At 41.0% G+C, this 24,698-nt stretch overlaps 1 protein-coding gene across 1 annotated transcript in view; it reads right to left on the bottom strand.

The window, feature by feature from the left end:
• Positions 1–24,698, bottom strand: part of slc35f3b (solute carrier family 35 member F3b) — a 112,485-nt gene that overhangs the window by 22,711 nt on the left and 65,076 nt on the right. The window contains exon 5 of the mRNA XM_034682770.1: positions 5,556–5,898. Within this exon, the coding sequence (XP_034538661.1) occupies positions 5,556–5,898 (343 nt within the window). The remainder of the gene's footprint in view (positions 1–5,555; positions 5,899–24,698) is intronic.

The following is a 24,698-nucleotide window of genomic DNA, read 5'->3' as shown; positions in this document are numbered from 1 at the left end:
TGTATCACTCACTGTGAACCTCTGTTGTGGAACATGTGAACTAAGACTATTTCAGCCCTCCTAGTCTGACACTGACCCAGTGCCGGACATTAAAAACGACTTTACATGAATAGTTAATCTCGTCTCTAATGACCTGGTTTGCTTTTTTTTAGGACATTTAGAGGCATCAGAGTTAATTCCAGTCTGTTTCATTAGCACTTAAAACTCCTCACAGGAGCTTTGAGTCCAATATTTTCACAGAATCAGAGCTAATTTTCCACTGCTCAGTAAGAAGCTGTTAACTGAAGCTGTACTCTTATCTGTCCTGGATTATGGAGACATTATCTCTCCACTCACACACCACTGGATTAAATTCATCACATCACCCTATGATTTATTACTGGTGACAGTTATTGTGCTCATTACTGCGTTTTGTAAGACAGTAAGACATCCCAGGTATTGGTTTACTTGGATCTTAGCATCATGTATCACTCTTATATAAAGTGGTCTGACTGTCATTATCAGATTAGTTGAAGGGATTGGCTAAGAGTTCAGTAAAACAGGTTTTAGTTCTTTTGCTGTGCACACTTTGAACATCTAACAACACACATTAAACACACAATCTTCCAGCAAAACTACTCCACTTAAGAAAGTTTCCTCTGACTTTCTTTTCCTGTTCTTCTTGCACCTATTATTTCATTCTTTTATGTGTATCTATTTCTTTTTTTCTTTTTTTTTTTGTAACTTTTTATTTGCTTTTTCCCAATATTGGCAAACATAAAGCACAACAAATACACAAAACATACACAAACAGGAATATAGTAAAGGGCTCCTTCTCAATATCTATATTGTTGTTTTATGATGTCTTTTCAACACAGCAGGTATCAACACCAGTTTTTTTATTCTGGTAATCAGTCCACTTATTCCATCGTTGATCATGGGCCCGTGCTTTAGTCTGCAGGTAATGTGTCAGTTTTTCCATGGAATATATTTCTTCCACTATGGCCAACCACTGTGCTGGACTTGGAGGATCACTTTTTAACCAGTTCCTTGTAACGGCCTTTTTGCAGGCAAGAATCAAGATTTTAAAAAAGGTAGATAGCCTCTTAAGGGATCAAGTCATTAGGGATCATGCCCAGATACACAATCCGGGGGTCTCTGTGGATCTTGTAACACAGAGTATCTTCCAAACACCTAATAACACAATCCCAGAATGTTTTCAATTTTGCACACAACCAGAAAATATGTGAGTGATTGACATTCAGCTGACAACATTGTCTCCAACATTGCTGCTGAGTACCAAGTTGCTTATTTTGTCTATTTCATTTTTATCATACTCCTGGCGTTAAAGTGAAAGAGGGCTGACCCTCAGCAACTCCTTGAGATTTATACAAAGGTTGAGTGAGGATATGTATGACACTGAGTGTTTGTTTTCTCTTGTACGTTTGAGACCTGTAATCTGCATCGACTGGAGCATTCAATCGTTCACAGACTGCAGAATGGACTCCATGGAAGTTAATGGAAGTACATGAGTCAGGGAATAGTTATTATATTCTTGCAGCTGTACTATACATTGTGCATTGCAAGCCAATATAGCAAAAAAAGTTCCTAAACAACATATTGTTATGATGAAAAATGTATGAGGAGAAGCAGCTATTGACATGAAGTCTCCTAATTACCCTGGCTGCTGTTTTTCAGAGAGACAGGCAGACTGCTGTTACAAATGTCAACTCTATCTCCTCTCCTCTGCATCGTCTCAGGTGCATTTTGAATGAGCACAAAGGAAATACAGCGTTTGATATTCGGAGCACATCAGCTCCGGTCGAAGATTGGGAGCCCCAGATCCTCGTGTAAGCCCTCCGAAAGGAAGGCTTACATCACAGAGGTGCTGCAGAGACACAGAACTGACCCCCCCCAACCACACCTTCCACCATACTGCCTTTTTGCTTCTGTGCACTAAGGTAGCCCAGCAGGTCGCAGAGATAAGACTTTTGTCTAAAGACCGTGATTAATGGTTTGTTTGAACTGTAGAAGCTCTTCTGACACACCTAAGATTACATTCTTTCTGCTCGCTGCGGCAGAATAACTAAACATGGCATGAGAACCTGATAGTCCAAATTAAATAAGAGGGGAGCTATTCTGGAAATCAAATATGTGCAGGGAGTGACTGTGCATAAATAACCAGCAAACATGGGAGGTAAACAACTTCAGCTCACTCTCAAGAGTTTTGCAACGCAGTCTGAATGTTGAGGGTGACAACAATTAAACACCAGACATGAATTCTTTCAAACAGAAGAGTGTGCTCTTTGTTCAAGAGTCCAGTTATGTAAGGGACTAAACTAGCAATGTTATTAAGACAATCAACTCATCATCTTTTAAACAGTGCCACGTCATACCAAAAGCTACCTCAGGACACTTTACAAAAAACTTCTACACCATACTCTTTGTTGGAATATTTACAGAGTCACATCTTTAATCCACCAACTAATAACAGAGAGGTGAGTGGAAACCAAAGCCCAACCCAACCTGATATGCTCAGGTATAGAAACTTTTTATCAGAACATAAAATGTTAGGGATGATCTAGAAATGAGGGCGCTCTGACCTCTAAGCTTACACTCCTCTCAGCACTGTCTGCAGCACAAAGAGGAGCAGAGGATACACAGCCTTCAAGTATGAATATTTGAGTATTTTTCTAAGCTTCTGTTTCAAAAGAAGTGAAGTCTGCCACCAACTTTTGGATGTATGGATAGTTGGAGATAAGGTAGAGCAGGTAAGGTGACATTTTCTGCTAGGACAGAGAAAGGAACAAGAAGACTGCATTGCTCTTTGTCAGCCAAAAAGTTCTGAGTGGAAATTTGCTTTTTTTTTTATCCTGCATAAGAACCTTTTTGATTTGCCTCATTGGCCAGTTTGATAGTGATTTTGTTGGATCTCATTTGGTAATCAGAGCAAATCGTGCCAAGTTACCTTAGGACACTTTACAGGAAGAGCAGGTCTAGACCATTACGGTGGTCGGCATCCATATTGTTGGTGCATTACCGCCACAGCAGGTCTAGATCCTAGTCATTCTTAAATTACTTATGGAGGCCCAACATAAATCCATAAGTTACTCACTCAGAGTTGATTAAAATCACAAAATCAGTTTGCTACTATTATTGAGACTCTTTAGATTACAATCATCATAGCACTGTCTGCAGAGCATCAACTGAACGGACACTGCTTTCTATCAGAAGCATGGATATTGGAGTCTTTGTTCATGCTTTTGCTGTCAAAGAGTTGGGCAGTGTGGAAGGTGTTGTATATCAAATAGGTGGAGATGAATTGGGCAGGAACCAGGAAAGGTGTATTGTGTTTTTTTTACCAGAACAGTAGTGACATCTGGAAACAACATCATCTCTGGCCAAAAGAATAGTTGGATTAGCACCCAACAAAGGCCCTTTTCTTATATTCTGCATTAGATTAATTTCTTATAAATCTTAGGGACTAGTTTGAGTTTGAGTTTGAGGTTGTTTTATTTTGTTAGTTGATCAAGGGAAATCCTAACCACAGTTTTTATCACTCTTTTAATGTTTTCTTTTATCTGCTGGTTTCATGGTCTCTCTTTGGAAGACAAGAACATTCTAGACAGTATTGTTAAAGTCTGCTCCAATGTTATTGGTATACAGCAGCAGGATCTGGGTTCCCTTTTGAGGAACCGTGTCACCAATAAAGCCAGAGGGATAATTAGCCAACCTGGACACATCCTAGCCAAGGAGTTCTCTTTAATGCCCTCAGGACGGCGCTATCTCGCTCCTCTTAGAAAAACAAACAGATACGCAAATTATTTATTATTTTATTCCTTCTGCCATCAGACTTCTAAATGCTGAAAGCAGTTTTTAACAGTTTGTAACAGATTATCCTTGTGGAGTTGTGAAGTTGTGTATTTATAAGGTGGTTTTATGTATTTAATCCTCGCTACTGTGTTTTTTAAAAAGTTATTTTAGTCTGTTTTAATTGATTCTTTTACTCTTTATGACAAGCCCCATCTTGCACTATTGTTGTCACTGACATGTTGACTGTTGAGTGTTGTTTGTCTGTCAGTGTTTGTGTTGTTTATCGACAAGCTGGTACACTGCAAACCAAATTGCCCTCTGGGATTAATAAAGTTCTCTGAATCTGAATCCCTGTAAATACACTAGTGCACTGTTGAATATGTTATATCAGTGAGTTAAAGTTGTCATGGGATACAGGACTTTTAAAGTTATACTTTGGGGATTGTATATCTTTATTCAGAGAGGATAGAACAATAGATAGAGCAGGAGAGTGGTGCAGAGGGTGGGGAGTGATGGGGGAAAGGGGCCACAATTTGGAAACAAAGCCAGGCCGCCATCCTGAGGACTACAGCCTCAGTACTTGGAGCACACGACCCAACAACCAGGCCAAACCAGCACCCCCTGTCCCTGATACTAAAGCTCATCTCAACTCATTTTCAACCAGACACTAAGTTTTGTCTTGTTATTGATTACATTTCTCAAGAGAGGGCAAATATTGGAGAACATTTTGTGAGTAAAAATCCACATTGAAATGTTGTTCCTGTGTTGACCCAACAAGCTGGTCTTAAAACCTCCTCTTTTAATGTTGACTCCAAGTTACATCGATACATTTCCCATAAGGCATTTTTACAGTCCAAAAAGGATGTGCCCGAGCATTTCAGCTGGACCTTTTTTTTTTTTAAAGCAGTGTAGTGAGAATATTTGTTATCAGTGCAGAACACATCTTTCCACAGAATGATTTCTGATTGTATTCTTGTCTATGAAGGCTGCTGCTGATGGGAAATTGCTTTCTTTTCTGATGTGATTGTTGGTGGTTGTGCATCATTGGTGGGTGTAGAAAGAAAACAAATCTATCTGCAGTTGACTCGACATTTTAGGTACATATTTTTTTCACTAAGTCATTTCTATTGAAGCTGCGCAAGACATACCTTTGTTTGACTTCTTTACAATAAAAAGAAAAAAATAACAAGGCAATGAAAAAATCAACATCAGACAACACCTGTGATTGCCTCTCAATGCTCTGAAATACTCTGAAAAGCTGTTCCCTTGATTGCTTTTGATTCCTGCTTCCAATCCTGAGCTGCATAACAACACCTGGTCCACTCCTGGTTTCACTCTCGGTTCAGGAAACATTGTGAAAACAACTGCTCTATCTGATTCACCTGATTCCTCATCTCACCTCCACCTGACCTGAAGCTCTGCAGCAACACTTTTCAACAAGACCTACACCTAGAGCACTAGCTGGGTTTCTGCTCCTCACTTCTAACACCCTTTGTCCGTTTTAGGATGGATTGTGAAGTTTTATGAGGAATTCAAGGGATTAAATAAAACCTGGCCCTCGCCAGGAGTTTCTGGACTTCAAAGCTCAAACTTAAATCTGTTTTGAGGTCAAGGAAGGTGGTTTGATGTTGCTGACTCTGACATGGACTCTGAAATGCCTCAGGGGAGCTTAACTTAATTATTAGTTTATACTCCTTCTTCTTGTTTGCATACCCTGACTTCTTTTTGAATACAAACAACAGATGCAGAGGAGGTCTCCTCACCTGAATCTCTGTCTGGGCGTCTGCCTCTCTGGACTCTTGCACAGGTGGCCGATGTAATAGAGGGGGAAGAAGAGGCAGTTCCAGCTGGTGGCGAACCAGGTGAGGGTGAAGGGGGCATCAAACTGCTTAAAGGTCAGTTTAGCCAGCTGGGTGGAGCCTGCCCAAGACGAGCACACGCACATCACCATGGCCACCCCCCACAGAGCCTTCTGTACCTGCACGGTCGTTACTCTGATGCAGCAGTGGAGTTTCCGTTTGCTGGAGCCAGACTCTGCTCCTCCTGCAGCGCCTGCTGACTGTGCGTCTGTGGTGCCCACCACATTCTCCCTGGTGCGGTCTTCTCCTGTGGATGAACACACACATTACACTTACAGTTAAAAACACAGATACTACATTTGTTTCAAGGTATGGAACACTATTTTGTAATATTGATTCAGCTAAGGACATTTTCAGGGAAACCACTGAGATTTCAGCACATGTATAACTACCAAACTTGTCAAATATAGCCATACAATTCCCAGTTTTATCCTGTATGTAACCCAGTTAGTCCAGTTTGGCGTGTGCAGGGCTCTCGACCAAGTTGGAAATGATAAATATGCAATGTCTTGTGAAAGTTAGGCAATAAAACTCCAAGAAAAACATCCAAAGACGTTACAAAAGCCAAACTGCCTCCTACCAGTGAGCCTTGACTGACACATGACCACATTTTGGATAACTAGGGAAAACATACAGCAAAGACGTGAAAGAGCTGCTTCAGAGTTATCTCAAAGTTCAGAAATTATCAAAGTTTCTTGAGATGATCAATCATTGACAGACAGATACACAAACTTAATAACAGGGGGAGACAAAAAGACAGACAGATAGAAAGACTGACATGAAGACAGATGAACAAAGACTGACAGAAACAGAAAAGAAAGAAAGAAATAGGAGTATAAAAATGTCAGTTAAAAGAGGCTTTTCATCATCCCATCCCATGTGAACATGTTTAGACTAATGATCCTTGCAGTACATCAGAACTAAAAGCCTCCACATGAGACTCTGTTGTCTGTGTGAGAGACCTCAGGTCACCCATGTCCTGCCGCCTGTTTCCAAATAAAAATAGCTGCTTTCACAGTTTAATTGAACTTGAAGGTAATCAATCAGACATCTGGGTTCAAAATGTGGTGATCAAGTGTGACAGGCTGCAGCCAAACAGAGGACAAAAGAGGGCAGATCTGATATCCAATCCAACATAGTCTCCTCTCCAGCTCACCATTTACAATGACGTGCGTGTATGTGTGTTTGTGAATGTGTGTGTGTGTGCTTACTGGAGTACACAAATGCAGACACAGCAACACTTAACTTTTCTATTGCTCCTGTCAAAACCTGATAGCTTCCATACTTGTTCAATAATGTGTGAATTGAAGCAAAGTGTTGTCGTGCTGTTTACCCGTCCCCCTCACACCCACTCTGTGCTTCAAAAACCAATTCACTTACCAAGGTCATTTTGTCCCCATGAGACAATAAAGTTACTTTTTCAAACACCGTCTCGCCTCTCTCTGAGACACTTGAGTTGTAGCTGTGCAGAAGTATGAAAACAAATACGCACAAATGCAACAGCGGTGAGATTTTCCAAGCATCGAGTCGTCTTTGTGAACATATCATCACCAGGATCTGGGTTTATTTGCAAGCGAGTTTACACCTGTGAGGAATATATTTGGGGTTTTGATGCAAAACAGGGGACACATGAATAAAAAAGAAAACAGAAAGCCTGTAAGCAGCAGTGCACATACTGCCAAGACATTCAAATGAAATATTCAAGTATGATAATATTGTACGATGTGATACAGATTCTGCAGGAATGTGCAAGATGCTGCCATGGGCGTGTGCAAAATACAGAAACAATATACAATGTAATTCAGTCTGAGTCAGTGCAATGTATAAAGTCACATTTGGTTATGTTCTGCAGAAAAAGATAGATACATTATTCATGCAGCATCCTCATTCAGACAGGTTATCTGCCCTTATATACAGTATATCTCAGATACCCTGTGTATTGATGATACCATAACATAAGAGGCTCAGGATAACGGTCATAAAGGACATCAGCACTATCATCAATAAAGTAGATCCTCTTCAAGTCAAAACAACCTATAACTATTCTTTTACAGCAGAGAACAAAACTGCAAGAGGGCAACAGCAGGCTCATATCTCACACTGGTTGTATAACATGCCTCATGCATCTTCTGCAGCTCCTTGCCTTCCAACAAGTTAAATTTGAGGGATCTCCCTAATGGTGCTTCCAGAGGTAATGATGTGCCGCAGGGAGGCTTCTGCTGATTCATCCGCACTGTACGCCGCTGACTGGAATACAGAATGTACTTCAAACAGCCCTCTGTGAGACAAGATTAAATATATCATATTAAGTTAAAGTTACACAGGGAGAATTATCATAGGGCATCAATGGGAAACTGAACATCATTATTATATTTGAGCTGTCCTGTGTCTCTTTGCTGCATCATTCCCAGGACTGCTGTCGCTGTTTGTTTTTATGTTAATGTGATCTCTGTAAGCAAAAGGACACCTTTGTCACTTATTTCCCCAAAGAGGGGATCCATCATGTCTGATGAGGAGACCTATTCTTCCTGGGAGAGATGCCTCTGACCTTGCCAGGTGGCCTCATCATACCGCAGATTAACTCTTGTGATGTCTGTCGCCTCCCATGCTAATACCTCGGCTTCCCAACACTCTCAGCTGAATGCACAAGAGATTTGTCTTTTTGTTTACCTACCGTGTGGTAAAGAAGAAAAACATTAATCTATTCAAGACAAGAAGATGCTGCAATGTTGGGACATCCTGAACAATACTCCCTGCTGAATGCTGAGTAAACACCACGCAGCTCCGACAGCACCAGGGTAATTTCTGCAGCAGTGAAAGATGAATCAAGATTGTTTCTGTTTTTGCAATTAAATTAATGAAACAGTCATGACAGATGAAACAGAACAGGCCTCCCAAAATTAAAAACACAGAGCATTTAAAGGATGCTTTAGACATAGTGAGCCATGCTTTCTTGCAGCATGCTGCATCAACACTAAACCACCCTGACAGCCTCAAAGCAGAATTTGCAGCAATGAAAGCTGACTGAAGATCATTTCTGTTTCTGCACATAAATAAGCACTAATAAATAAATCTGCAATCACCAAAATATGAGCCAAGAAATAAGCACTAAAATAATTACACAAGATGCATTGAGATGAAAATATGTGACATATTTTGGACACCCTGAACAATGTTGCTTGGAGCATAAATATTTGACAGCTCTGACAGCACCAAGCTGAATCAGCAATGAAAAATGATTAAAGACTGTATCTGTCGCAGCTACACAGAGATGAATCAGCTGTGACTGAGAAAAAAAGGGCCAAGCCACAAACCCACGAGAATCAAGAAAAAAAAGTCCACTTAAGATGAAAAGATTCTGAATAAATCAGACATCCTAAACAATACCGTTTGATGTATGCTGTATTAACAGCCCCAAAGACAATTCTGCAGCATTGAAAGATGAATCAAGATTCCCATCATTGTAGCAATAAAGTGATGAATCAGCGATGACCGCAAAAAAAAAGACAGACAGGCACAAATGTCAAAGTCTGTGTCACAAGGGGTGAGCGTTAAGTTTCTCTATTCTGAGCTCCAAGCCTCTTTGTCTTGTCCTGAAGGTCATCTCTTGTTTATGCTGCACAGCTTTTGTCCTTCCTGGGCTTCCATCCCACATCCCGTGGCCTTCCATACTGCAGCACAGTTTAATCTTCCAAATGCAGTGATGGGCCAAGCCAATCAGCCCCCAGAGTGGTACTGGTGTCCAGCTAGGCATTTCCAGCTCTGGCACATGTGAGGAATCTTTGTGACTCGACACGACAACATGAAGTGATATTTCTGTGAGCCGGCACTCTGAAATTAAGCTCTTAATATCACACTCAAGATTTATTCCTCTCTTTCATTACAGCTCATATGAGGAGTTTAGAAACAGACTCATATTAATTCAATATTGATCTTTTTATGTGACCTATTAAAACAAAGATCATCAGGGACTCTGACTGTTTATAAAGATGGACACCTCATCTCCATTTCTTCCTTTCATCAAATGTAAAGGCAAAGACCTTTCTCAACAGCTGATGACATACTGCAGTGAGTTGTTTTTGGATGAAGAGTCTGCGCAGTAGGGATCAACTGGTGGAGCTGTATCTTTGACATCCTGCCAGTTCCACAAAGAAAACAAAAACACATTGAACGTACAGCTGAAGTATCAAAGATCCCTTCTGTCAGCGTATCAGCCTCTTGTGTCAGTTTGAAACCGACACTCACAGCATGGTTCCACTTTCTCTCGCTGTTCCTCCTCCACTCTGCTCATCAGGTGCACACCAAACAGCGTCGCAAGACCTGTATTTGTCAACAGAGCTGTCAGTCGTGGTGTTATACCTCATTTTACAGCATCAGACAACTACTAAAAACTAAAGGTCAAGAACGAACCCTAAAAACAGAAACCCTGTTTGAGGACTTTTTTTTCTTTCTTGCAGGTAAGAGACTCATTGAGATTTAAAACTTATTTTTCAAGAGTGACCTGGCCAAGACGGCAGCACAAATCAGGTTACAACACACAACAAGCACACAAAACAACACAAATAAAATACAGTCACAGTTTCACATGGTTACATGATTACACAGTGCAATCACAAGATCCAATTGAGCTTGTTTCTCTGTCTTTTCTGATTGACTTGAATTCCCCCAGAGTTACAAGATGTGTCAGTTTCAAGTCCTTCTGCACATCATTCCAGGTAAACGGGGCTGAAAATTGAAAAGCCTTTTTGACCAGTTCAGTTCTGACTCTCAGGACCTGCAACTGTATGATGTCCTGAAAGCGCAGGCCCTATCGGCTGAGGTTTCTACACATGTGTACACACAAGTATGTAGGGAGAAGTCCAAGAATAGGTTTATAAATAAAATCAGCCAGTGTTTTAAGTGTAATTTGATTTTGTTGGCTGGGGGAGGGATTGGAATTTTATTTATATATTTACTTTTCTTAGTTTACTATCAATGTCATCATGATTAATAATTGATTATTGTTGTTATTATTATAATTATACTTTTATCAATGCATTTTTTATTTTTTTTTATTATTATAATTATTATTTTACTATCTTTTAGGGTCCTTTACTTCTTCTCTGTTTTTTTTAAGGTGTATATGATCCTGTCCTCTTTTATTACTACCCTATGTTCACTGCCATATGTTGCGTGGGGTGGGGGGTGGAGGGGGGTCAGTGAAGTGGCTGAACTATTATGCTATGTTTTGTAATGTCAAAGCCACTGTAAAAAAAAAAAACAATAAACAATTGATCACAAAAAAAAAAAGTGTAATTTGATTTTGAAGTTTGACCCATGACCCATCTGTTAACATGGAGGGGGCATGCCTTTTTTGGCCTGACTGCAGCTGCACAATAGGGGGCAATCAATGTTTTGGTTTCACTTTTAAGGAGCTGTCATATTGTCAATTTTTTTCACAGGGTCGAGTCAGGTGAGGTGATTTTTCTTGGTTACGTAGTCTATCAACAAGATCTACTTTTTAAGATGAACTTTATCTGTCAAACTGTGTTACATGTCTTTGTCCACGGGGGGCGCCAAAATCAACCCCAAATAAAATTCCTTATATGAGCTTTAACCCTGTAAGACCCACTGTTGCAAAATTACAACATCAGTTTAAGATATTCTTAAAAAAAAATCTACAACCCTTTTTTTTAATCGTTTAGTCATTTAGTCGTTTTTTAAATTATTAAATGACTTCATAAAAAAATATGATTGTTTTATGATTATTATCCATGGCATAATCTGTTATGAGGCAACATTAGCACTCAACACTGCAAAGAAAACCTAAGTTGTTGAGTATATTTGTCCAAACAAGGTGAGTATAAATACAGAAATTCTGCTCCCAAATAGGCCCAACATTGCAATATTACAACATGTCCCTAAAAACTTACTAAAACATCAAAATTTAGGAAAAACCTTTAATTTCTGCATCAGAGTCCCCCTTCAAAAACATATGAGTGGTGAAACAATTTTTTTCTCAAGTATTTCTATATCTGGGTCTTACAGGGTTAAATGAAACACAATGAATCAAGCCTCTGTGACTACATGGTGACACATTAGTTGTCATTGAGGAGGACTAATTGGACTGTAACTCCAGCTGGTAGGGAGGATGTGCCCAGTGTGGTGCATTGGTAAGGATGCAAGGATACCAGGATGTTACCTTCAGTATGTTTATTAATAAACATTGTTTGTGTTTTGTGTTGCTGAACACACATATGCATGGACGGCTTATAGATGATGAATATTTACAAAGCAGTGACACATATCCTCTTGGCTGTTTCCACTGTAATTGTAAGACAAGGCACGTACAGTGTTTTGTGGGCAGAGCAACAACAAAGGTGCTGATTGGCTGGTTCTGGCCACCTCAGACACATGACTAAACAACAACACTACAGTCCTTCATTACATTAATGGACATGGTTAACCACTAAGTCTGTAACTCGATGATTAAAAAGGTAGCTCCCTCGTAGCACCCTCAGCCTGTCACTGACACTGCATCAAGTCAACCTCGACTGTCGGGGGTGAACAATACGGAGCAGAGCAGAACTCATCAGTGACAGAGAGCCGGCTGAGCGAGGCTGAAAGGTTCCTCCTCTAATGACACTAGAAGCCATTATATTCATGAGTCAAACACCAAAGAGGAGTCCCTTTCCGTAACTGCTGAATGATTAACTGAGAGCTCTTAAGATTATCAGCTGCTAATCAACTGTAAGACGTCAAGGTCAACATGAGAAGGAAAGAGGACGATGGGAATCACAGCTCTGTGAAGGGAGACAGATCTTACAGTACTGCTTCGTTCTGAGAGTGGTTTCAAAGAACAGCTAATCAGAAAACGCTGGGAATAAAGATGGATGACATGACATGACAGCTCCCAAAAGTAAAGCCAAAACACATGTGACAATGCAGTGATTGAAGGCTCTGATAACAAATGCATCTCCTGCAATGCTGTGTGCACCAAATAAGCAGAGAGGAGGAGGAGGAGGAGGAGGATGCCAAGAGGGAATGAAACAATCAATGGCACAAGAGTCATTGACTTTCCATGACCATAAAGCGTCTGTTTCAAAAAGACACAAAGTTGTTATGCTGTAGACTTTGTAGACCTGAGGGATCTCTGCAGCAGCTCCACCAGCTGATCTCTACAGCACTGATTCTCACAAGCTGTCAGCAATCATCACAGGGGGGGAATTCAGCTTCACTTTTGGATGGGTGTAGCCACTGTGACATTAACATGTACATCTCGCTTTTGAAGCTTCAAGTTTTTTTTCTTCAATTTTTTAAGCTGCCATCTTGTTTGTATTTGGACCAAGAGATGATCTTCTTTGGAGGATGGATACATATTATTATCATTATGGATCTATCCTGGTTTGCAGGTCAACATGATTCATTAAAGGGTGTCAAACCCTCAAGTACACCCTACTTTGTTGTTGATTTACCTCAGAATGAGACCATAATTAAATAAAATGAACATCATGCTGTTCAAAAAGTAGACTATAAATTAATGACTGAGATCAGATGGAGGGTTGTTTTCTTTTTTACCTCTAAAAAAACAGGCTGCGTTGGTGCAGCCATGGAGCCTCCCCCTGCTGGATATTAAAAAGAGTGCATGTTGAAGACATTAATGCATATATGCTTCACTCTTGAAACCAAGAGGCTACATCCACACAGAGGATTTTTACTGCAAACCCAGCATAAAGCTGCATGACTGCCACCAACTTGAGAGCTGTAGAACAAGGGGTTTGGAATTTAGGGTATAGGCACATCAATTTGGAAACAACGATAAGAAGAACGGCTTCACATGTACGGCTCAGTACATGTAACTTAACCAAAGCGCCTCTGAAAAGAACAAATATGTGAAAACAGATTTGTTTTACATGTAGTTGCAAAGTCCTGCATATGTGATGCTTAATTTAACCCTAGATAAAAATATCTCTGCTCATTTAACGAAATCTTTGTCCACATGTACCTAAATGAACCAAACATGCATCTGTGAAATCTCTGCAGACATGAAGAGAGAGTTGGCATCCTTGTTGGAACAGCTTTGGATCCACTCTGACAGCCCTGTGTGGCTTCTCCTTGTTGCCTTCTTGAATGTATTTCTCCCAACCACGCAGCTGAATGTGAGCATAGATACACTGGAACTCAATATGGAATGTATGCACAGCTTGAGGTGGACTTAAACGAAGAGAAGTGTACTTGTTCTTCATAATTAAGGTGAAGAATCCACTTGTTTTAGGGCTACACCTCCCTGTCGGTGTGAGAACCTGGAGAGAAATACGTCTCTTCATCACTAAAGGCAGATCAATCTTTATCTTATATGCTCATTTGTCTGCCTCTAGAGTTTTACACTGAGCACCTCATATGCTGGGTACTGAATACGTGTTCCGCTCCCTGCAGGTTCCGAACATGCCGATTGGTGCTAAGATTTATCTGGCCATTAACTTGCCAGTTTTCCAGTTTTTACTTCTGTCTTAGTCCACGCTTCCCTGCTTCCCGACCAGCCTCATTCCCGCTCTCCCTCCTCCCCCTACAGACTGCAGTGCAGATCTCTCCTGCTGATAGCTGCAAATCCCAAACGTGCCAGCAGAGCCCTGCTTGACTGCCTGCTCTCACACTTCACAGAACCTGGCTGACAAGCCCAGAAAGCCCTGGTACGGCCCTTTGCGGCTCCCTGAATGGGCCACCGCCCACGCCGTTCACCACTCTCTCTCTCTCTCTCTCTCTCTCTCTCCCACCAAAGCAAGAAAGATCCCAACAGGCAGCAGAGGCGATAGCATCGGGCTTGGGGTCTCGATGAAGCCCACACTCAGCCAGAGACATTGAAGTAAGAGCGGTTTGTCTGTTGGCTGTTTGGTGACACCTCTGTGGGAGTGAGAGTGCACTGCAGCGCTCTGCCTCACTGATTCAAGAGGGTAAACAGATCAATCACTGATACACACTTCAGAGCAACTCTTTCCTTGTCTAGCTGTCTACTAGCTCTCTGCTGAGCGATGAATATGAATTGACTCGTTCGACTTTTTCACTCTGTCATGCTCATAATGACTCATTAAAGCATGAAATCATTTTATAGCTATAATTGCTCACAGTTCCAACACCTTAAATGTCTTATGTTTGAGTGAAATCATCCAGATTAAAGAGCTTCTCTGCAAGATTAAAATAAAATATGATGGTTTGTGTTTATGAGCTCATCTTCAGCTGTCACACAACATCAATCATTGCATCAGAACTTGTAATAGAAATAAACCCTTCAGTCTCATGTTGATTTATACAGTTTGTCATTTCTGACATGTAAGTCCAAGTCTGAGCTTTCAGTTCTGTTTGCCAAATAAGTTCTTGGACAGTATTCCATACTCTAAATGTCACATCATAGCTGGATTCTAGCAATACCATGGCAGGCAGGCAGACAGACAGTCAGACAGACAGGTAGGTCAAGGATGGACAGACGGGCAGCAGTCAGCCTCTTTGTAATCTCTGTGTCTGACAGACAGCGGGAGTCTGTGATAGTTGGCTGTGACAGCTTGTCCTGACCATCCTGCCAGTCAGAAGCCTTTCAACACACCAGAGCAGGCTCATCTGACAAGCCTGTCTCACCCAATAATGCTACAGAGAGACAGGCGGAGAACACACCCCGCTGTTTGAACCAGCTGATAGGTGGGAGTACATGGACACAGGGGACAGAGGCCCAGGAGGGCAGACAAGGGCGGGACGGGTGTTACTGATCCCACTCTCCTGAACTCCCAGACCGGCTCCTCCTTCGGCTCCAAAGGACAACAGAAAGACTTTTTTCTCTGAGCAGAAAACTTGTTTTTAAACAGAGACAGAGAATCAAACTCTAAACAAGGCCCAGCGGAGGGGGAATATTGGCAGTGCAAATTGCAGCCAAGTGCCTGTAGCTAACTAAAAACACAAGATAAATGCCCGTTAAAGGATTACTCTAGGTGGTATACCGTCAACCAAAGAGGAAACTCAGACTGTCAGACTCTAAATTCTGCACTTTTGTAAGTGGAGCTTTTAAGAACACGGATATTTTGGTTGTTTTGCTGATTTTGTATGCTGTAATATTACTCTGTATATGTCAATTAGGTTAGGTTTGCATATAACCATGAACAGGTTTCTACCATAGAGTGTATAAAATGATGGACAGAGCAACAGGCAACGCAAGTGAAGCCAAAACTTGTAGCACTCCCCCTGGTGGCCGGCTACAGTATAGGTCTGCGAGCATGCCTCCTCTACTAAAATGATGATTGATCAGCAGCTCTGTGACGAATCCTGGCTCCTGCAGTGTTATTTACCGGATCAGCAGAGTAGAGGAGGAATGGAGAGGATAAATGTGAGTCATTGAGTTTTCCATTAATGTGTAAGTCCACTTTAAATCAGAACTTGGATCAGTTATGTTGTGGACAGTACCAGTATGTGTGTTTTGGCTAGTTAAAGAGGTTTGACGTGAGTACCATAGCTCCACCAACTAGATCCATCCAGGTCTACACCCCGTCTCGCCCGCTATATGCTCAGCCTCAGAGAGGCGCCTAGTGCTTCAAGCACATAAGGCCTCAAAATCACTAGCTCGACTCTTCTGTTGTCCCTAAATGGTGGAATGAATTGTCCAACTCCATGCGATCTGCAGAGTCCCTCTCTGCTTTCAAAAGACAGCTAAAGACCCAGCTCTTTAGGAAGCACTATGCACTTAGCTAGACTGTTCTCCACTGTTGTCCCCAGCGGCAGATCATGTCTTTCAGCTACAATTGACTCGCACTGTCCTGCTCTACTCTGGGAATCTGTGTTCAGCTGTTGAGTGACCCAGTACTTTGGTCATTATTATGGTGAGGTTAATTGTTGATGATGATAATGGAAGGTCTTAAATTGTTTAGTTGCTTCATTGTAGATGTTTCTTACTTTACTATAAAATCCTTACTTACTTTTGTGCAATGCCTTTACACTGCTTGGCAGTACCTGCATCCAAATGGTCTTGAAGCACTTTGTTACTCTTGCTGATCTTGTTTCCTCTTGTCTAGATCTTTGCTTGTGTTGTTCTTGTTCTCGTATGTACGTCGCTTTGGATAAAAGCGTCTGCTAAATGACATTGTAACATTGTAACATTGTAACATCCACAAGTGTAGTGTCCAATGAGGCGGTATTTCGGCTTCACTTTTTCACATATAATATGCAGCTGGTGGTTTCTATCACAGACATATGCACACTTTCATGTTTCCTTTTTTGAGCTTTGTATTTTTGCTTGAACAAATAAACATATTGCACTCTGTTTTATGGAGAAATGATCCAATTTAAAGGTCAAAAGTTGAATAATTGAACTTTTAAATGAACCACAGGGTGAGACCTTAATTTAGTGAAAGATCAAAACAAAGCTTTTTATAGCTTAGTTTCAACTTCTTCCATTTGTCTGTTAAAATGACTGATTATCAGGATCACACTTTATTTCCTGCTCTTGCCTCATGTCTCATCGCCTGCGTCAGCTGTTTTCCTTTAGAACGGTTCAGTTTTCTGTTTTGATGTCATGAAACCTTAGCGCTTTGTTCTTTACTCTGCCGGCAGTGCATCCCAGCACAGAGTAGCTTTAAGACACTTTCTGTTGTTTGGGAGCAGATCAAAGTGAAGAGGAGGCACCTTCACACAAAACAAAACCATCGCTGAGGAGGAGATTGTTTGCACTTTGTCAAAGGCAGGATGAAATTGCCCTCTGTCTCTCTGGCCTGACCTGCCCAGCTGGTTCAACAGATGCTAACGGTACAGGTCGACGCTGCAGCCCTCTGATGCCTCATTGGTTGTTGACACAACAAAACATTGTTGCAGGAAGGCTGGAGTTTGTTTATGTGTGTCAGAGCTCTGTGTGTTACAGCAGAGCAAAAGCATTACTCATATTTAGCAGAACAGTGTATCCCCCAGTCTAGAAGCTTCCCTCCATCTCTCTTGCAGTCAGTGAATATAGCGTGATGGAGCTGCAGTTTAACAGATTGGCAAGAGTCCCAGCACATTCCGCGACAAATCAATATTTAAAAGATTGGCCACAGCGTCGATGTTGAAGTAATGGATCGGCAGCCACCGCAGGTGCACATTCTGAGTGTCTGCCCAAATAGCGGTTTCACCCCCACCCTGCACCCCATGGTCTGAAATGCAGGGACTATCAGACACACGCAGACCTGATTTATAATTTCTCCATTTCTAGATACATCCAGAGGTGGCAAAAGTTCAGACTCTCTACTCGAGTGGAAGTACGGATCCTTCTTTATAAAAAGACTTCTTTCATGAAGTGAAGGTGAAAAAGTACGGTCTGCAGTGTACCTGCAGTATAAAGGTAGAATGTTGCCCTTTGAAGGCCTTTCTATCAGCTGTTTCTGCGCAAAGCCAGCTGAACCTCACACCACATTTTAAAGACCATGAAACTTTTATCATTCCAACTTCACATGAAGTAAGAGAATGATTTATTTAAGGGAGCCTTTTGTCCAGGTCGATGTCAGTACCTCTTATCTTTGCGTTGATCATGTCCTGCACATGTGAGTAGTGCTTTCTTTTACCAAACAGTCTCATTCTGCTTCTCTTAACAGTCAAATATATTACATGTTGAGAATCTTACAAAATGACTATCAAGGCTGTTCCTGCAGCATGCTGTGAAACACTCTGTCTGACATCTATCCTGCAGCAGTGGTTTCAGGCATTCAAATTAACTCGACAGGAATATGTAATCTTCATGCTGATGGTCCTGTTTGCTCTTGTAGCTGATAAGGAGGCATCAATACAACTTTAAGTCTGTTTCATAACCAGTTATAAACTCCTCACAGGAGCTTTAAATAATAAACAGCAGCTCTTCACCAACACTCTAAATCTGTTCCAGCTTAGGGTGATGTTGGCTGGGTTACTTTTATCTATGACCTGACAAGTGCTCTATGTCAGTCACACACATCACACACACCAAACCACCCTTGTCTTGATATTTACAGTTTGTCATGTTATATCTGTTGCGCTATAAGCTATGGTAATTTCTTTTACATGTGTTGTTGCATGATCCATTCTGGCTGGAACTGGTCTTGATGTTGTGAAAGTGGTGCCCAAATAACCAACAACTTCAACAGCATCACAAAAAAATGGGATTCCAGGGATGTAAGCATTCACATAAACACATTGAGAAAGTCTGAATTGATCAAAATGAGTAAAAAAAAGTATTTTACAGAAACATTGAATACTTTCTCAGTCTGACTGCAGAGAGTTTCCTGTTGGACAGACGCCTGGGTATAAATGGTCGTGCTTTCACACCTTTTAAATGCAGTCAGAAGAAGCTGAAGGTAGCTGCCAATTAAGTGATGAAAAACATCCTTTTGGATTTACTTTGGATTCAGCAGGGAGGTGCTGCAAACACAGGTTTTGTGGAAATCGTGAAGAACAGCAGAAAGACATAAAATCTCTGTGCAAGCTGATATGTTCTCATACTTCATTTACTGCACAGCAAATCATCATCCCAACACTGAACAAGTAATCACATACTGAATATTTTTCTCATTACGAGCAGGCCAAATAATTACTACATGCTTATTACCCGGCTGGTGTACTAATCACCCAGCTGTGTTAAATACTGGATTCTGATTGGTCAACACCTCTTGTCAATGGTAATTAATTCTCAACAACAGAGGAGACACCAGGGGCAACTTGATCACATGTTGATGGCATCAGTAAACAACATGTAGGACAGTTTTGAAGGAGACAGATTATGTTGATCCGTATGTTACAATGTTGGATGTTGATAGTAAACCTCTGCAAAGTTAAATAGATACGCAGAAGTTGGGATAATCCCCGGATATGTTTTTCTGGTTACCTGAAAGGCTCATTTCAGGTAAACGTCACATCTGGTTGGCACTGAGGGGGAAAACAAACCACTAGCCCCAATGCAAAAGAGCTGCAGTGTGCCACTCTTCACAATAAATACACTAAAAAATCTCAGAGCCAAGTAGGAGAACACTGACTACAAGCAATCAGGCAGGATGTTGAGCTTGGTCACCTGTGGGATCCAAAATCCAAACATATGTGTGTCTGTAGTCGGCATTTAAGTAACTTTAACATAATATTAACCTTATCCAAACAGTGCATGATTTTTTTCTGGGGTACCATAAATGTTGGATCAATAGTTAGAAGGCAGGTAAACTACATACCACACTTTTTGAGGCTGCTCTGTGTATAAATACCTGCATGATGTAGCACATCGCCAAAATTAAGAATCATTAGGTGCAGGGAATTCACAAGTATGAAAGTATGTTAAGTTTAATTTTTTATGTCTCTAGAAAATGTGAAATGATCACTTATCAGCTGATTAGCAAATGTTCTCTGTGGGTTCTGTGAGTGGGATCATTCGTCCAGTCTTTTATGGACAATAATCTGACCCTGTTCTGTTTGGTTTATTTATGTCTCATTATTTGTTAATTGCAATAAGGACTCAGTTTAGGACATGACACCTTAGCATCAGGGTTTAAAATCTGTGCTTTCACAAATTTAAAGGCTATGGGTAAAGGATTATTTCCCCCACGTGGAGCCCCGCCCCCAGCTATGACACATACAGACTGCATCTCTGAAGCTCTGCTGTCCTTTTATGACAAGGTTGAAGGACACGCCCACCTGGAAGCTCATTCAATTTTCCCTCCCATTTCAAGTACCTTTTACAGCTCAGCTTTCCCTCTGCTCTGTACTTTGTATATTCAGTATGTCATGGAAAGATGCTCATTAGTGTTATTTTGGTTGAGAAGGAGTGTCACAGATGTTTTTGTTGATCAAATCCTGTTCAAATCAATAAAATCATCTTCAAACAAATACTTGGTTTCAACTGGTTTGAATCCTTAGTTGGTACCCTGTTTGTTAGTGGGGCAGTGTATGGTACATTATCCCTTACATGGAAATTTAAGTTGCAAGTTTGTTTTGAAAATATAAGAAAGTACAGACATGGGCGAAGAAGAACACTTATGTAAATTCGAGATGCAAAAAAAAACCTTTACTTGAGTTCAGTAGCAAAGCATCTGTTCAATGTGACGTCCCTCCCTTGGATACATGAACCCTCTTCTTCATGCCTCTGCAAAAAGATGACCTTCACAGTTTGGTGACTCATTTCTTCAAGGCATTAAAAGAAAAAGGAAGTTTGACAAACAAGATTTGGAGTTAATTGCAAACTTCGTCAATCTGCACAGATTAAATGCAACGCAGCACACAGCCCATATTTTTGCTGACACTATTCCTGTGCTGGTCACAATTACTACAACTGCCATAGGGATGGAAATAATTTGTTATTTCAGCGTCATAACAATTAGCCTTCTAGGCACACCACTGCACCATCTGCTCTAGTGGCTGTTGTAGATATTTGGAGAGGATGGGCAGCCTTCCTTCACTCTGACGAAAGCTTTCAGATCTACTCCCTCAATTTAGGATTAGAGCTCTGAGCTTCATCTGTGCACTTCTCTTGCAGTGGATTTTTCTGAAAGATGAAATGACTGCACTCTTACGGGTGTGTTTTCTTATATTCAAAATACAAACGCAGCAAGTAAGTAATGGCAGTAGACCTCACATGAACTAAATGAATCAATGGAGCACTTAACATCAATCCATCAATTCAAATCTCATTTATGACAATGGAACTAATAGCTTTTCTGCACACACACGCACACACACACACACACACACACACACACACACACACACACACACACACACACACACACACACACATACACACATACACACTGCATTTGATAGACCTGAGAAAAAATCCCTGCCTCCTAATAAAATAAAAGCCTGCCTATGCTACTGCATATTCAATACACTCTTATCAAACATGACAGAACTGTTTCACTCGTTTTTCAAATGAATTTGGACCGAAGAGGACGCCTCTTCTGACTGCCTTCAAAGTCGACTGTGATTACGTTCAAAAGATGAGAGTAAAGAGGCAAGACTTCAACAAGGTTTTAGAGTGAAAGATACAGAAGAATGTGTCGCTGCTGCCTGCGGTGATCTTTCAGCCGCACTGATGCAAGACGAACATACGTATGTAAACGCGTGACCTTCATTTTAGCAGGTGGAGCCTCATTTCCATATGAAGGTTGTTGCTGCTCTCACAGGCCTGGTAGTACATTTACATACAAATAAGACACATGCAAACAAGGACAAGATGCAAGACTGTTAATGTGCATAAAGTGAGTGTTCTCTTTGTGTTTGATGATGATCATAGGATACATAAAGAAAGTCAATTAGAACCAAAGCAGAACTGCTCACAACCTGCATTCTTTCTACTGACCAATAAGGGGAGACTCCTTAGGTCAAATCAGACAAAATATGATCCACTTTCTGACTTCTTTATCACTTCTGTGAGGATTTCCTCTTAAAAGTTCATAGTCTGTATGTGTAGCATAACGTCTTCTCAATATATACATGGATTTGTTTCCCATTTTAGATAAATTCCACAATAAACCAGTGTTTGTTTAAGGGCATTGCTGCCTATTATCAAGGGATGACCTTCTGTGCTAAAAACTAAAGTCAATGCTTGAATGCAAAATACTGCAGTTCCTCCAGTGTCCACCCAAGGCTGCTTGAAAAGCTGAGGAGACCCCATACAAGTACGCACTGAAATGTCCATTTTCACAGCAGAAATAATTATGTTTACAGCCTAGTACAAAAAATGCTTCTGGTCTCTTTACTGTATTTGCTGTTATTTTGCTGATATTTCAGCCAAGATATATGCATAAGTAAGCATAAGAAAGGGGTGTGGCCAATTTGACAGGCAGGTAGGTACAGAGTATTTGTTTGCAAGCCAGCTATGCTGTGGTCTCCATCTCTTCTAGATAAGCTGGAAGTTAGGTGGAGTCAGTATTTCCAATATGGCGATGGCCAATCATTGGGCTTCATAGCGCCGCTTCATAAACCAATGGGAGAAGTAGCTGAGACTATGTTTTAAAGTCTATGCCTACAATAAACAAGCACCTATCCTGCTGACCTGATGACGACAACAGAAAAGTAAACATACATTCACACCCTGTTGTTCAAATACGTTCACCAATGGCTCCAGAAAACCAGGATGGCGACATATAAAGTGCTGAGTCATGGCTTCAAAGTGGCATTCACAAGCCAACAGCTTAGCTCACCACAGCTCTTACATGAATGATGAGTCAAGTTAAACTGACTCAATCTAAAATGGCTCTGAAGTTGTCTTCCCACTGCTTTTATTTTTAATAATACATAAACAACTTATCTCCTGAATGTCTCTCAATGCATATTTTAAAACCCTGAAGTGACAGGAGGAAAAAAACCTTCAGAAATTTCCCAAATAAAATGATTATCTTCATGACATTCTGGGAAAACCTGTTTTCTTGCAGAAGATGCTATTGTTCAGCCAATGATTTAATCATCTGTCCATTCGGACCCAACTGTCCACTTCTGTGAGCTTTGACGGTTGATCTGCTATCATTCAATTGATTTACAGAAATCTGTGGTTCAGGGTTCATGCAGCCCTCTGGGAAGATTGAGTGTGACCATAATAGCAGCTCGTGAAATATAACCGGCTTCCCGGGAGACGGATGTACACTGAACCCCTTTTAAAAGATGCCTGTTCTTTCTCAGTGTGTAATGAAATAACAAAGATTAAAGGGGCTTTTATGTACTTCTTACTCCCCCATCGACTCAGGAACAACAACAGACATTCCCTAAGAAGTCGTCAGTGGCAGCATTCTCAATGAGAAATCAATAGTTATCATCTATATGCCGCTGGTTGGTTGAATTTTTCTTTTAATACTGCACATGAGACAGTGAATCAAAGTTATGGCTGAAGGAGACAGCAGTGGTTGCACTGAAAATACCATCTGTTACAAATCCAAGGAACAATGAAGGATTCTGGGATGGGATGGGCTGGGGGATGATAGATTGGTGTGTTACCAGCCTCAAGATGGCGATCATTTGATGTCAGAACTGATTGGTGGTGGTTCAACATTTTCCTCTCAAAGGACAGTGTATGACCGTCCGACTTGATACTTCCTGAAGGAATGTTAGATATCTAGAGACAGGCCCATGGACTGTGTTATGGAGGGGACCCAGCCACTGGTTTCTTGAGCTAAGACTAAGTGGGAATGTCTTGAAATGCATTTGCTCTTATGGCCAGCAGGGAGCAACGCCAACAGAGGCACAAAGACGTTTCATTATGTGAAACTAACCTTCTTATTTAGAACCATTACCAGTTTTTTTGGTCTCAGTCACTTGTTTCAAGCCTTATTTTTTCACACATGCACTGCCCTCAACACTGTCATGGTGGGCTGAATGTAAGATTGCAAATGGCCAAATCCATGTACCCCAACTTTAGGCAGACTTTATCTTTCTAGCCCAGTGTAGTCAAAATTTTGCAGAAAGTTGGGGTGTGCTAATGTGTAAATACAGCAGGTAATAGTCTGGAACATTCATTGTGAGCAAGGGGGTAAGGGTTGATGTTGTCCATGTTGGAGAGTTGAGTTTATTTCAGTTACACTCTCTATTGTCCCTTTCAGATGTCTGCATTATGTTTTCTACCAATACTTTTAAATTGTACATTTACAGGTTCTAGTCATAATAACACATTAACAGCACCATTACTCAGGACTCCGCCTTCTCCTCCTCCAGCATGTGCTACCCTCCCTCCAAACCAAACAGAGTGTTCTGAGATGTGAGAGTGCAGCTGGCAATGACAATCTCCTGTTGGGAGGTACATATGTGGAAGGCCATTTGGGAGGACATTATAGTCCTGAAATTACCAACAAAATGTCAGAAGTTCATGTATGAAAGGGGCTGAATGCAGCGTGATACCAATTTTGTGAATTATAGCTCCATTTAGAGGATAAAAAAATGATGAAGCAGGGTATGATTTGGGATGAGGCTACCTGTAATTGACAAGTTGCTACAGTGGTGTCATATCAGCCAGAGACATGACAATGTGTGTCCATCATGTCGCCAAAATGTGATCACTTCCAGGTTCCCAAAAACCAAGATGGTAGTACAATCCAAAAGTTCAAAAGAGAGGTTATCAAG

Source organism: Notolabrus celidotus, chromosome 4, assembly GCF_009762535.1.
Source record: "Notolabrus celidotus isolate fNotCel1 chromosome 4, fNotCel1.pri, whole genome shotgun sequence".
NCBI classification, from domain to species: Eukaryota; Metazoa; Chordata; class Actinopteri; order Labriformes; family Labridae; genus Notolabrus; species Notolabrus celidotus.
The sequence above is the reverse complement of the archived record's forward strand: the minus strand, read 5'-3'. Positions and strand labels throughout refer to the sequence as shown.